Consider the following 13,697-nt stretch of genomic DNA (forward strand, 5'->3'; position numbering starts at 1 on the left):
CTCTTCTCTGTGGGGTTAAATCCTCAGTTGAATGTGTGACTAGAACCTTAGGGTCCATTCACCTAACACGCTTGTTGCTGCCTACCAAGTGCGGAGAGGCTCAAGAGCATCATTGACCTTTAATTTTCCACTGAAATTACTTTGGTTCACAACCTGTTGTTAACTTGTGAGTGGGTCTTTCAGCCACCCAGTAACATCAGCTTGTCCAGCAGCATAAAACATACATAACCTTAGCTTCAAAGCTCATTGTATCGTCTCCAAATGAAAGCTTCACTGCAGTGTTCACTGTAAAATATTTATTGTGAAACGGATAACAGGAGCCTAAAACGAGAACTTGGCTATATTGCTCCAGGTGCTTCACATGGCTGGGAAGCTGGGCTTGATCATTGTTCTCTTCAGGCCCTGAAAGAAATACGTTTCCTTGGCTGGCACAGGAGGAAGAGGAGTAATGATGCACCTGAAGCATTAGCAATATGTGTATATGTATATATACATATCTATATACAGGAGAGATGAGACGAGAGGAGACCTTAAGCCAATCAATCCCCTTAGCAATACACTTGAACAGTTAAATGTGGGAGGAAAGTAAAGACTTCAAAGAAATCTCTGCAGTGAGGACAGTATGAAGGAGACCGGGCTGTCTATAAGTTCACCACCACTACCGGCTGCACCCTGTTCTAGTGATATGGGAGGCTGGTTGGAAATGGGCTGGGGATCTCTCTTTCCACTCTCGTCTTGGCTGGAGAAGTCAACTTCACAGATGTTCTTTCCCATCTCATTTTTGGCCCATGTGCGCACACTGCAGAGCATTAACCTCTTGGGTTATTGCATGCCTTCAGTTCTCTCTTGTAGGAGAGCTATTTCTTAACATAGCTGGGCCTAAAGCAGTAGTTTCTTTATGTTCCGTTCCAAAGCTCAGTCCTTGGCCTGAGTTTTGCACTGACTGAGCTGTCTGTAAGCATCTTCCAGCAATTAAATCTAGCTGGTTGCTTTTAGCTAGTTCCCTTTTTGCTGCAGTACATGGTGTGAATAACATGTAATAACATGCTGCCTGTTCTGCTGGCACAGGGCTAGCGGTACAAACCAGATGACAAAGCAACAGGGAAATCACCACCCAACCCCAGCAACATGATTAAATATAAAATATTAAATATGAAAAAAATCAGTCGAGATTGAAACCATTTCTGTAGCTCTCTGGCAGCTCTGTTTCCTCCTAACACATGGATATCATTTAGTTCCTGGGGATGCTTCCACACCCGCCCTCTTTCAGCTCTGGAAAGGCAGAGTACACATGAGCTCAATTTGGCCTTGCCATCTAAATGTCTTTGTGGTTGTCAAAGTCCTCTTTGGCCGAGTTCTCTATTAAAGAAACTCCCTTGTGGCTGATCCATAGCATTATTCAGTGATGCCTCACTTTGAAATAGATCACAGCCTTGCAGTCTGGGGCTGGAGGCTTGCACCACCTGCAGTGGGGGTGGCTGGCGGACCCTTCCGTAACCTCCTTCCCGCTGTGCACAGATTCCTGCGGCATAAGGAAGGAGAAGGAGCCAGGGGAAACTGGGATGAAAGTTATTTTACAACTTGGAGTAAATAAAAACTTCCTCCCTGACTAGAAAGGCAGCTAGAAATGTCTAGTCTAGGTTCAAGGTGCTGTTTGTAGGGTCAAAAGCTGTCCTGAGTGCTGCTTCATCATCTTTTAGAGGACTTGAATCTCGGCTAAGCAGAAGGGACGCTCTGCTCATGGAGGCTCTGTTGGAAGCTCACGGTGGGATTTGTTTCTCTGAGGGAATCAAGGTTCAGGCTATCACTAAACTGCAACGCTACATAAATGAGATGCTTCATGGAATGGGAGCCTGCGCCACTCCTGTTGCTGCTTTTTAAGCATGCAGCCTGTGCGCTGAGACAGTAATAAACCACATGAAGGTTTTCAGCACTATTTTAAGGGTCCGCAGGGGTTCAGGGAACATCGCGCTTAGTGGTAAATCCAGACCTCATCCTAATAACCAAGAAAGCAATACTGTCTTTGGCCTGTTGATTTATAAGGTTTTGACGTCTTTGTTACCTCTTTGATGCTAATGGGGCACTACTGATGAATACCCAGCCACCTCTCCTGTCTCTCTCTCTCCCTTCCCCAGGGACTGTGGTTGGAGCAGATGCTCCAAGTCACAAAGCATAAAGGAAGGACACCCAAGGATGTCTCTCTAGACAGGCTCTGTGCTGTATGATCTATGCCTCTCTTTGTGTGACTTCCCAGCCCCTGGGGTATTGCACAGATCCCTGCATGGGTTAATTTTAAGGCCAGCAGCTCTCTGAATTGCTTGACATGTGTGCTCAACCACTTTTCCCTTCATTCCTATTGGGAGAGCACTCATCGTGCTTCTACCATCTCCTCAACCCTTTCCCCCACAACCTCCTTGTCTTCAGGAATTTGATGAACAACATCCATCTAGCATGAAAGAGAGACAGCTGATTTCCAAGGGCAAAAAGCCTTGGTTTCTTTGGCACCAAAATGTAAAGAAATATTCATAAGTTGCCTAGCTCTAGAGGCTTCAGAAGGGAACCACTGTCACACATGCTGCTCAAATGCATGGCTCTGGTCCGTCCTAAAGGCTGTTACTTGTCCCAAAGCTGGTCCCTGTGTCAAAAGGGTGAGAAGCCAAATAGTCTTTATAGCTCCCATCAATCAGTTTGTCTGCATTGTTTTTGGCAAACCAGCATTCAACTTCCTGCTGGCCATTGTAGATCCTCCTCTGCTTCCACACCACAGGAACGAGCCGTCCCTTCACCTTCAGGGTGTTTGTAGGGTTGGGCTGCAATGCTTCAGTTTGATTCTGACCAGCCTGCTGATGACTTGTGTTTAGAGACTCCTGGAGAAGTTTGACTTCGTGGTTCAAGAACTGACCTGCAAGGCAAGATAAAACAGAGTCCATGACTGGCTGTTTTGTGCCATGTTTTGAGGGCTCTTCCTGTATGAGGTTCTGAAGAGCTTCTCTGCAATACAAAGATGAATCTAAGTCCTGCACTTCTTTTCTAAATCTTACAAACACAGAGATTAGAACAAAACCCTACTTCCTTTTTCACTCATCAAGACACATTCACTGAGCTTAAGAGCTTTTTGAGCTGCTAGTAGTAAGTTCCCTTCTGTGGACCATGATTACTAGAGGATAATAACTCATACAATGCCCATCAGCAAGAAGAAGGAAGATCTAGGCCTGAAGCCTCAAGTTTTCTTCGAGACAAGCTCTTTTATGCCAAACATAAGTGTGGATTTAGAGGTTTGTGCATGCAAGTGGCCTGAATCCAAAACCTCACTCCTGAAGCATCATCTGCTTAATCTGGGGGTACATGAATGGACTATATCTTGAGTCTTATGGTTCTGCACCTGTACGTGGCCATAAACAACACTGCTTCTTGTTGACAGAAAGAAACTAACCATCTAGTCATTCTCTGAGCCTACCTAAATCCGAGTTGCTCTCAAAATGTGGGGATGGCTCTTCTTGCCCTTCCTGCCTGAAAGAAAGTTGCCCCAAAAGGTACCAGTTTTCTCAGTCTCAATCAGGCTATTCTGAATCAGGGATACTGTTAAAGAACCTCTTACTGGGGCCTTATTCAGGGTTCTTGTGGAATATCTGGTTTCTATCTCTGTACGGGGACCACCAAGCATGTGTATTCTAATGACACCTGTATTAAGCAACCACAAAAAGTCTGGAAATGTGAAAAACAGGTACAGCCACAGAGCTAGGATAGTAGGATATAGCTCACACAGCAAAAGATGGGAGAAGAGTTTGGGATGCTAACAGTAGAGAAGATGTTTGGGAGTGGATGCAAAAGTCTCAACTGGGAACTTAATTCGCACCTGCATTGCTCATTCCTGTCTCTGTCCTTTAAACCTGTTTGGGAGGATCGATTTTGTCTGGTTTACAGCTCTGAACCCAGGAACTTGCCACCTACCCAGTAGCCCATGGGAATCGGAAGAGAGGCCTTTACTGTTGGAGATGTAGAACCCCAGGTGATTCCTCTGATATGGGGCTGGCTTCTTGTAACGGTGGATGAGGATGACAAAGCTGATGGTGTCTCGTATCGTCACAGTGATGTTGGAATTGGCAGAGATGGACACCTCGAGGCTGCTGCTTCGCACAACAGCGCTCCGACCACAGGACAGAAGAAGCCTTTCCCCATCATCCAGGATGATTCTTTTGGGTGTGATCTCTAGGTAAGATCTCTCTGGCTTGTTGTTGAGGATAGTGATGGTGCTGAAGTAAGTCCGATGCTTCTTGTGGCCGTTGGGTGGTGCAGGAGCTCCAATTAATTGCCCATTCACAGTTACACCTTGTAGGAAAACAGTAAGCGAAAGCTGAAATCAGGAACAGGTATATTTGCCTCAAAGATACAGACCTTGCAACTGAGAACGTGAAGATTCACCACGTCATGCTCGATTATTTCACCTCAAACAGTATAACCAGCCTATCATAAACTGATTACTTTCTACAGAGCACCGAAGTTTACCCAAGCTCAGAAATACTGGCAGGTCCTCCCAGCCCCATTAGTCCTGACATTGTGTACACAGTGCTACAGCATAGAACCAGCTGCTTCACAGCACAGTCACTCCCTAAGTTCCAACCTTAGATCCAACTGTGATCAAGATAATGACGTGCAGGGATTTTGAGCCACATAAGACAAATACTTCTCTTCCTGGCTGCTCTAGCCTGACCAGCCATGGCATGATTTACCTAAACTACCTATTTGCTGATGCATAGCACATCGCCTGGGCAAACATACCAGATCTTGGAGGACTAAGAAAAGCTGCTGGCGTCCTGCTTCTCCTCATACCACAACTGGCACAGGGACTGAACTTCTAAGATACCTGGTTCTAAGATACGCTGCTGTCTCAGAGCATCTCAGGGTGGTAGACAGCTACTGTTTGATGTCCCTTTCCAGCTGACTCCTAAGAAGAAAATTAGCCTGGGAAGCCACAGAGTAAAGGTTATTACCTTGGGCAACACACTAAACACTGAGCAGGACCTACAGAGGCCCTCAGTCCTGACCTGCAGCAGTCCGAGCTGGAGTGCTGAACCTCCTCCGTTCAGTTTCCTGGCAGTGTAGGGAATCCAGGTTCAATTTGTGTCACTGCAGAGGAGTGCACCCTGCGCTCCTGTGGGGTTATTTCCAGCCTCACCGGTGCTGCCTTTCCTACTTCCCTCCGTTTTGCTCCAGAAGAACCGCTTTTGAGTAGTCTAAGGTGCAGATCCCACTGAGTCAAATAAAGTTTATATGCCTATGGTAAGATTCCCAATAATTTTAATGACTTTTGTGACTTGCTGTCTATAAGACAGTGTCTCACTTCCCACAGGCCTCGGACAGCTACTAGAGAGTGAACAGTAAAGGAGGAGGCTTGTTGCTAACCCAAGCCATGAGCAGTGAGATGAAGTATCTCCATATCCCATCATTGCTGGGGGGGGAAAGGGGGGGTGTCTCTCATTTCTGTCTTCATAGACTCAACTTGCCAGTGCTACAGAGTCTAATTTCCTCAAGCTTATTCTGCCTTTGAGCCACAAAATGACCAAAGTGGTAGAACAGAATCTAGGAAAGAAGATTGCCAGGAGCTGGATCTTATTCACTAAGGCGTGAATACAGAAGTATGGAGGCTAGACCACTGCCAAGCAGAACAGAACTCCTATAACCTGATGGTGGGGTTATTTATCTCCTTCGTAAAACAAATCTGTGCATTGTCTCTGGTTTTGACGCCCCTTCCTCCCACAGTTTCCATGCTTCAGGACATAATCTGCTTATCAGCTGCCCTGCTTAGAATTCCTGATCAGATCAGGCCACAGTTTGGGCCCCTAAGGATCAGACTAGCTTGGGCAAAGCAGATCCTGAATAGTGTGGGGTTTCTTAAGGCTGTTCATTTCAGCCTGTTTGGATACTTCACTCCGTCCTGAAGCAAAAAGTATTGCAAGAGTTAAGTTCCAACAACAGAGCAATTTTGGTGATTCCAAATCTTTTATTTGCCTGTTGTGACTTCGCAACGAGAGAACTGATAAAGATGCATTGTCAAAGGCAATGTCTCCACACCAGAAAGCTGATCCTCTGCGTAATCCCTTACATGGAGGTGGCTTGTGCAAATGCTACATGCAGGATGCAAAATGCCCGTGGCTGTTTGTTCAGCTGTTGTGGGACTGGTCAAGTGCAACCCCCAGACCATACTGGGTTCACTGAACCCAGGAGGAATTGAGCTCTCCAGTCTAGCTGGACTGAAGAGGTGCAATGGTTCTCATGCACTCATTGCGTCTCTTGGCTGTTTGCATGTAGTTGCTGTTCCCTTGATTTCAGTCAATGAAGACCTGAACTAGGAAAAGTTTGGATACGTATAAAAAATAGCTCTTTCCATGATTAGGTATACCGTGTTGGCAAACACTTCTGTAGGTGAATGGTGCATGTAGCAGTGACCAGGTCTCCTCCTTGCTTAGGATGAAGTTGGAGGTCAGTAAGTGCAAGTGAACACCTTACTTCCCTTTCCAATCCGGGTGATTAGAGCCAGGTATGCTCCATTTTTCCATTGCCTGCCCAGAAAAACAGCTTTTCCTAATGTCTTGTCCCTTTCTTGCCTATGAAGCACCTTGGTGCTCAGTCTGGTTGCCAGAGAGCTGGCCTTACACTTCAGTTTTCCTCCACAAGTAGAATCACAGAAAGGGTTGGAAAGGACCTTAAGATCTTCCAGTTCCAGCCCTCAAGGAGCTGCTTTACTTGGCTGCTTACCAGATTCCTTATGATCAGACACCAATCGGAGGATGTCCCCTGGCTCTCCATCGATATTGAAGCAGACGGAGAACTTGCTGGAGGGGAAATCAATGACGAAGTGAGGGTCTCCATCAGCTGAGAAGACATGGAGAAAAAGAGACAAATATAAGAGACTTACACAGAACTGCAATGTCCAAAAGCATAACAAAAGTGCTTTGAAAAGTATCTTTGTCCCTGTTTTTTTCTAAGACCTCCTAGTTTGTTGGTTTTAGAGGGTTGGATGGAGTTTGCCAGGAAATGCCAAGCTTTGCTTTGTTTTTTTCACAAAGATCTATTCTATTTTGGTTTGTTTTTCTCACAGAAGAGGCTGGGTTTTCAATGGAAACTCAAACCCCGAGCAGTCCCACTGGAAATCAGGATATTTTCTTCCTGGAATATAATTTCAGTGGGAGTTATCATGCTGTGTTGTATACCACTACATACTTTGTCAGCAGGCTACATCTCCCACAGCACAGAGAAATGTGTCTTCTAACCAAGGACTGCCGCATAGACACACCTCATACTGAACCTTTCTGGTCCTCAATATCATAGAATCATGGAACAGTCAGGGTTGGAAAGGACCTCAAGACCATCCCGTTCCAACCCCCCTGCCATGGGCAGGGACACCTCACACTAAACCAACCCACCCAAGGCTTCATCCAACCTGGCCTTGAACACTGCCAGGGATGGAGCACTCACAACCTCCCTGGGCAACCCATTCCAGTGTCTCACCACCCTCACAGGAAAGAATTTCCTCCTTAGATCCAATCTAAACTTGCCCTGTTTAAGTTTGAACCCGTTACCCCTTGTCCTGTCACTACAGTCCCTGATGAAGAGTCCCTCCCCAGCATCCCTATAGGCCCCCTTCAGGTACTGGAAGGCTGCTCTGAGGTCCCCACGCAGCCTTCTCTTCTCCGGGCTGAACAGCCCCAACTTCCTCAGCCTGTCTTCATACGGGAGGTGCTCCAGCCCCTGATCATCCTCGTGGCCTCCTCTGGACTTGTTCCAACAGTTCCATGTCCTTTTTATGTTGAGGACACCAGAACTGCACACAATGCTCCAGGTGAGGTCTCACCAGAGCAGAGCAGAGGGGCAGGATCACCTCCTTCGCCCTGCTGGTCACGCTCCTTTTGATGCAGCCCAGGATATCAGATTAGGGCAGTCAACAGCAGATACTAAAACAGTCGCACAATCTTTATTTTCTGACAATCCTTGATTTATCAACTACCAGATAGGTGTCATTAATAATAGGACAAGCCCGAAGTTTAGTTTTTAAAGTAAATTTGACCTTATCCAGTGAAATTCAAGTCAAAACTCTTGAGCTAGCCTTATTCTTCAGTGTTCAATGGTTTTTGACTAGTTCTAGTTCAGAAAGAACAAGCTTCCTGTTCTCCCGTAAAATCTACAGAAGACTCAAACATGAGCATCAAGCGCTGCAGACCACCTGCCTTGCCGTGTTTCCTCCCACCTCTTCTCATTACTGATCCTCCGTGTATTTTGGTTTTGTTTTCATTTCCCTCCCTACTCTGCAGCTCTAGTCAGTAGGATTGTGGCTGATCCATTGGGATGGTTATACCACAGAGGCATGCAACTGAGGTTTCCGTAAGTCAACCATGATTATTAAAGGCATGGGAAATGGCACTGACCTGAGGTTTTGGAGATTTTAATTCTCTGTGTATCTTGCTGTCTCTGTATACCTGGAATTGGGGAAGGAAGGCTGTTACAATTCCTTATGGAGCAGCAGAAAGAGCCATAGTATAATAATGTTGCCAAATTATCCAGCAAGACTATGGGCATATTCCTGCAGCTACTTTAAGCTTCATTTAGAATACCAGTTTTACTTCAATAGTTTCTACAGAGCAGTAAAGCTTCAAGGGGTTGAATCAGCTTCCTGAAAGGTTTGCTTAAGGTCACCCAGCCCATAATCAGCAAATCAATATGAAAATCTCACCCTTCTCTTTACCACCCCTCAGTCCATTGGCTACCTCATCCCTGTTGCCAAAGTCAGCAATGAGGCATAACCTATGTGAAAAGATTTCTTGCCAGCACATGGTTATTTCCTCTCATACCTGGTGGTGCTTTGTGTCCCTGCAAACTCTGCAGCTTTTCCCCGATGCCATCAGTAGAAGGGCCGATAATCTCCTCTGGAGCTAGTTCTGGATGGAGCCCAGCCTCTCTCATCTTCAGAACAGTGAAGGGAGTAACAAGATTGTAAGTCAGGGCCATTGACTTGGCTTTCTCCATCAAATAGTCTTTTACCTGACTGTCATCACTCTTCAGCCGAGAGTTAAGCAGTTCCTTGATGGTGAGGTAACTCCATGCCCTCTCAATGTAATTTATATCACCTTTGTCATCTTCCAGGCCGGGGATACCTCTGATATCATTCCTGCTTGGCAAGTCAATAGCCACATCTTTCTTGAGGAGGATGTACTTCTTGGAGTTGCTAGCAGTCACCTCCACATGGAGACTATCTGAGGTGCGGTTGATGAGTTTGCCAGCTATGATGATTTCAGAGCCATTAAAGTAGTTAGGGAAGAAGTTCTGGGTGACTTGCTCCACGTTGTCTTCAGGGTAGTCAACACGGATATCAGAGAGAAGAGGAGTTCCTATTTCATCATAGAACCTTAAAGAAAGGCAAATTTCTTACCATCAGTACCGTTCATCCAAGCGTATGCACACACTCTCGCACTTACACATGGCCAAGAATACAGCCAGACTGTCTAATACGGCTCCTGAGACATTCAGGAGCAGTCAGTTACCAGGCCCTGAATTTAAGTACTGCATCCACTGTAACTGGGCCCAGAGAGATGGAGAGAGTCTCTACCCTTAGAGATTTTTCAAACTTGAGGGGAACAGGCCCTGAGAAACCTCACCTAAGTTTGAAGTTGGCTCTTTTCTGAACAGAAGGATGGATTCTGTGACCTCCAGAGATCCCTTTTAACCAAACTTATTCTCTGCCTCATTTTAGTTTTCAGTATCTAAGGCATCTAAACAAAGTCTCTTCAGTACACTCAGAAGCATCCCAGCATGGCCTGGAAGTCACTTACCTTCTACTATGATTCCAGAGCTCTGCAAAGAGATGTTTGTGACTACTTCAGTTTGCTTAAGAGGAACTGTGCATTGAAAGTAAGTTCTTGGCTTCTCAGGTTCACTGTAGTTATTTCAAAATGTACTCAGGAGAGATGCTGTCACCAGCATGGTGTTTCAGAGCCAGAAACCGTAATACCAAGACACTAGGTTCCCCAAATCTGGAGAGTATCTGAAGCAAAGATTCTGTACCACAGGAAGAGCTCTGGATGAAACCATTTGAAATGGTCAATGTAGGGCAAGGCCAGGTTGGATGAAGCCTTGGGTGGGATGGTTTAGTGTGAGGTGTCCCTGCCCATGGCAGGGGGGTTGGAACTGATGATCTTGAGGTCCTTTCCAACCCTAACTGTTCCATGATTCTATGACTCTATGACAGGCAGGAGTACAGTTTTCTGAGGGCGGACGAAGAAGGAATCTCACTATGCCCCCATCAATGAGGACATTTCCATGGAATGGAGGAATCCTAGCTACTAAATACAATCAGCCTGGCAGAAGAGAACTCACTGCTACCTTGTTCATAGAGTCATAGAATGGTTTGGGTTGGATAGGACCCTAAGATCATCTAGTCCCAACACTGCCACCCCTCCCCCCTCCCACCCAATTTTCCTCATTTTTCTCAATTTTCCCAATTTTTCTCACACCCCCCCCCCCCCCCCCCCAATTTTCTGTTGGAGCAAGACACGGCTTCCATGGAACTAGAGAGCTTAACCCTGCAATGCCTTGTTAACGTGACCTACTATAGTTCTGTGAATACCTCACACTGGAGAAGCCAAAAAGCCTTTACAAGGGGTCAAGGCCCAAGCTTACAGTACTGTGTTTGCCCTACAGCAATGTGCTTTTGATGGATCTTCCCAAGCTGCTCCAAGAATGCCTGTTTTCCATTTAGATGCCAGACTCTCACTAACTTGGCAAGTCATTTGAGCCTAATTTGGTGAATAAACAAAGATTTGGCCTCAGCCCTTGTTTAGATCAAGCTCCGTTTATTTCTCACATCTACTTAAACAGACTGTCTGGAAGCTAAAGTCACACTTTCTGCTTTATTCTCTCTCCAAGGAATCCCAAAGCCTGAATTGGTTGACTTTCTTCTAAAGTCTTTCTGAGCATTCAGTGTCTTTGATGCAGAGACATCACCATGTTTTAAAACATGAGAGAACTAAACCTGAGAACTCTCTGTGAAATAACACCTGGGTTGTAACAAATGGTGGAGTGAGAGATACAACCTGCCTGATAGTACAGTGCAAGGAGTTGTCCATCCCTGGCAGTGTTCAAGGCCCAGCTGGACAGAGCCTTGGGTGGGATGGTTTAGTGTGAGGTGTCCCTGCTCATGGCAGAGGGGCTGGAACTGGATGATCTTAGGGTCCTTTCTAATCCTCACTATTATAGAATCATAGAACAGTTCGGGTTGGAAAGGACCTCAAGATCATCCAGTTCCAACCCCCCTGCCATGGGCAGGGGCACCTCACACTAAACCATCCCACCCAAGGCTTCATCCAACCTGGCCTTGAACACTGCCAGGGATGGAGCACTCACAACCTCCCTGGGCAACCGATTCCAGTGCCTCAGCACCCTAACAGGAAAGAATTTCCTCCTTAGATCAAATCTAAACCTCCCCTGTTTAAGTTTTAACCCGTTACCCCTTGTCCTGTCACTGCAGTCCCTGATGAAGAGTCCCTCCCCAGCATCCCTGTAGCCCCCCTTCAGATACTGGAAGGCTGCTATGGGGTCTCCACGCAGCCTTCTCTTCTCCAGGCTGAACAGCCCCAACTTTCTCAGCCTGTCTTCATACGGGAGGTGCTCCAGTCCCCTGATCATCCTCGTGGCCTCCTCTGGACTTGTTCTGTAAGTATCTGTATACAAATACAACCCACGGACCACAAAACTCAGAAATTACTTTGGCATCCATGTAGGTTTTCCCTATAACAGTGATTTGAACTGATCTCTGGCAAGCGATTGAATGAACTTGGCACCAGATGCCAAATGGGTTTGCCATCACTAAGCTTGATAAACAGTGAGCTTTTTATCAGCTAGAGGTGTTTCAACAAGTATTTGCAGTGCTGGGTTCCTGCAGCCCAATCAATCAGTGCATCCTTCATTTGCCAGGGAATGCCACTTGCTATCTGAAATATATGGGCAAATGACATGGGCAGAGTGGCAGATTGAGCTACAAAATACAATTTAAATCCAGTTTACAAGGAAGATACTCTTATTCACGCATAACCATCACAGAAGGAAAAGCCCTGGTGGAAGGTGCATGGTCTCATTGCTCCATTGCTTAGTTAGGCAAGAGGTCTGTGCCCAATGACTGTCTATTTTTGGTCTCTGAGGTCCAATTCATTTGGGGAATGAAAGCCAAACATCTTCGCCTGGAAATACTGACATGCTGCCTGGCATTTTAGACAGAGCCGTGGTTCAGATATGCTTTTGTTGATCTCACTAGGATCTCCCCTTGGACTACAGCTCCCCAGTCACAGAACAGAAGCACGATGCCTGGTCCTACTGAATGATGAGGGTTACAGGGAACTTGCTAGGAGTTTGGGTCCCAAAGAACGAGGGAATGAGGGAATGATCATTGAGTATTTTTCAAAGTTGAATATTTTGAAATTTGGACAAAAGGTTATGGTTTTCAAAAAACACAGAAATACTTCTCTGTCCCAAATTGGGACCTTCACTTCTGAGCCCTTTGATACCATGTATGTTGTCAACTTGAAATGAGCAATGCATCCTTTCCTCCATCTGTCTACCTGCAGAGAGGTGGCACTCATGCCTCTCATCTCTCCAGCTTTACATGCCCCAGACAACAATCTGAATTAGAGAAACAAATGCCTTGGTGTGAGGGCCTGAGAAGCTCCAGCACAGCCCAAGGGGTCTACTAAGAAGGAGACAATTTCTGTGTAGGCATCCTCAGTATCCGAGCATACTCTGCCTCTCTAACCAGAGTTGAGCCTCAGGGGAACTCCCAGCTATTGTGTTGTCTCCTTAGAGGATTTTCCTTCCCAACCCCTCGCCCTGAGTTCCCAATATAAGCAGATAGGAGCACAGAAAAGCAGAACAAACCCTTTGAGGTGGCTGGCTGCATCCTCATCCTCCTGGAAATGCCTTGTCATGCCACAGTTCTCCAGTGCCATCCTCTCCAGCAGCTTGTGGTCCACATCATTGCCGATACCGATGGTGAAGAGGCAGAATTTATCGCGGATGGCATCCTTGGTGTTGCTAAGGATTTTTAATGACTGTGTTTCCCCAACAGTGGGCCTCCCATCCGTGAGGAAGATGATCAGAGAGACACTCCTGGCGTCAATGTCATTCTGAGCAATGTAATCATTTAGCAGCTTTGCACCAGTCTGAAGAGCACCATTAATGTTAGTCCCTGGGAAGGTACAAAATGATCAGGTCATTTCTCCTTCTAAGAATGGTACAAATAATTTCCCTAAGCTCCCTTTAATACAATGACACACTTGTGAGGTGGACCAATGCCAACATCATGAAGTTCTATGATTCTATGATCTCTATTCAGCAGGATGTTCCTTTTTGTCTCCATGACGTTGCACCAGCTCCTTAATTCAGTTCATTCTCAACACCAGTTTGGGATAGCTGTTTATTGTCTTATGAACTGCAGTTGATTATATGAAATTGCTGTATCCTCGAGTGCCCCAATGTACAACAATCAGCTGTAGTAAGAAGAATCACGGCACACACCATGTGTTGCCTGTACATACAGGAAGAGTTAATTACAGGACTCTCAGAGATGCTATCCAAACCAGGAAAACAAGTCCTGCTCACTCTGTCTGAAGGGCACAAGATGTGGAGGAAGGTAGAAAGCCTTCAAATGGGAAAAC

General features: G+C 46.0%; 1 protein-coding gene across 1 annotated transcript in view; it reads right to left on the reverse strand.

Moving 5' to 3' along the window:
* Positions 1 to 281: 281 nt before the first annotated feature.
* Positions 282 to 13,697, reverse strand: part of ITIH5 (inter-alpha-trypsin inhibitor heavy chain 5) — a 51,120-nt gene continuing 37,704 nt past the window's right edge. Inside the window, exons 9-14 of the mRNA XM_065665063.1 lie at positions 12,919 to 13,228; positions 8,847 to 9,400; positions 8,424 to 8,474; positions 6,757 to 6,873; positions 3,952 to 4,329; positions 282 to 2,902 (exon numbers count right to left, since the gene is read on the reverse strand). Of these exons, the coding sequence (XP_065521135.1) occupies positions 2,604 to 2,902; positions 3,952 to 4,329; positions 6,757 to 6,873; positions 8,424 to 8,474; positions 8,847 to 9,400; positions 12,919 to 13,228 (1,709 nt within the window). The 3' untranslated portion in view covers positions 282 to 2,603. The remainder of the gene's footprint in view (positions 2,903 to 3,951; positions 4,330 to 6,756; positions 6,874 to 8,423; positions 8,475 to 8,846; positions 9,401 to 12,918; positions 13,229 to 13,697) is intronic.

This window comes from Lathamus discolor, chromosome 1 (assembly GCF_037157495.1).
Source record: "Lathamus discolor isolate bLatDis1 chromosome 1, bLatDis1.hap1, whole genome shotgun sequence".
Classification (NCBI taxonomy): Eukaryota; Metazoa; Chordata; class Aves; order Psittaciformes; family Psittacidae; genus Lathamus; species Lathamus discolor.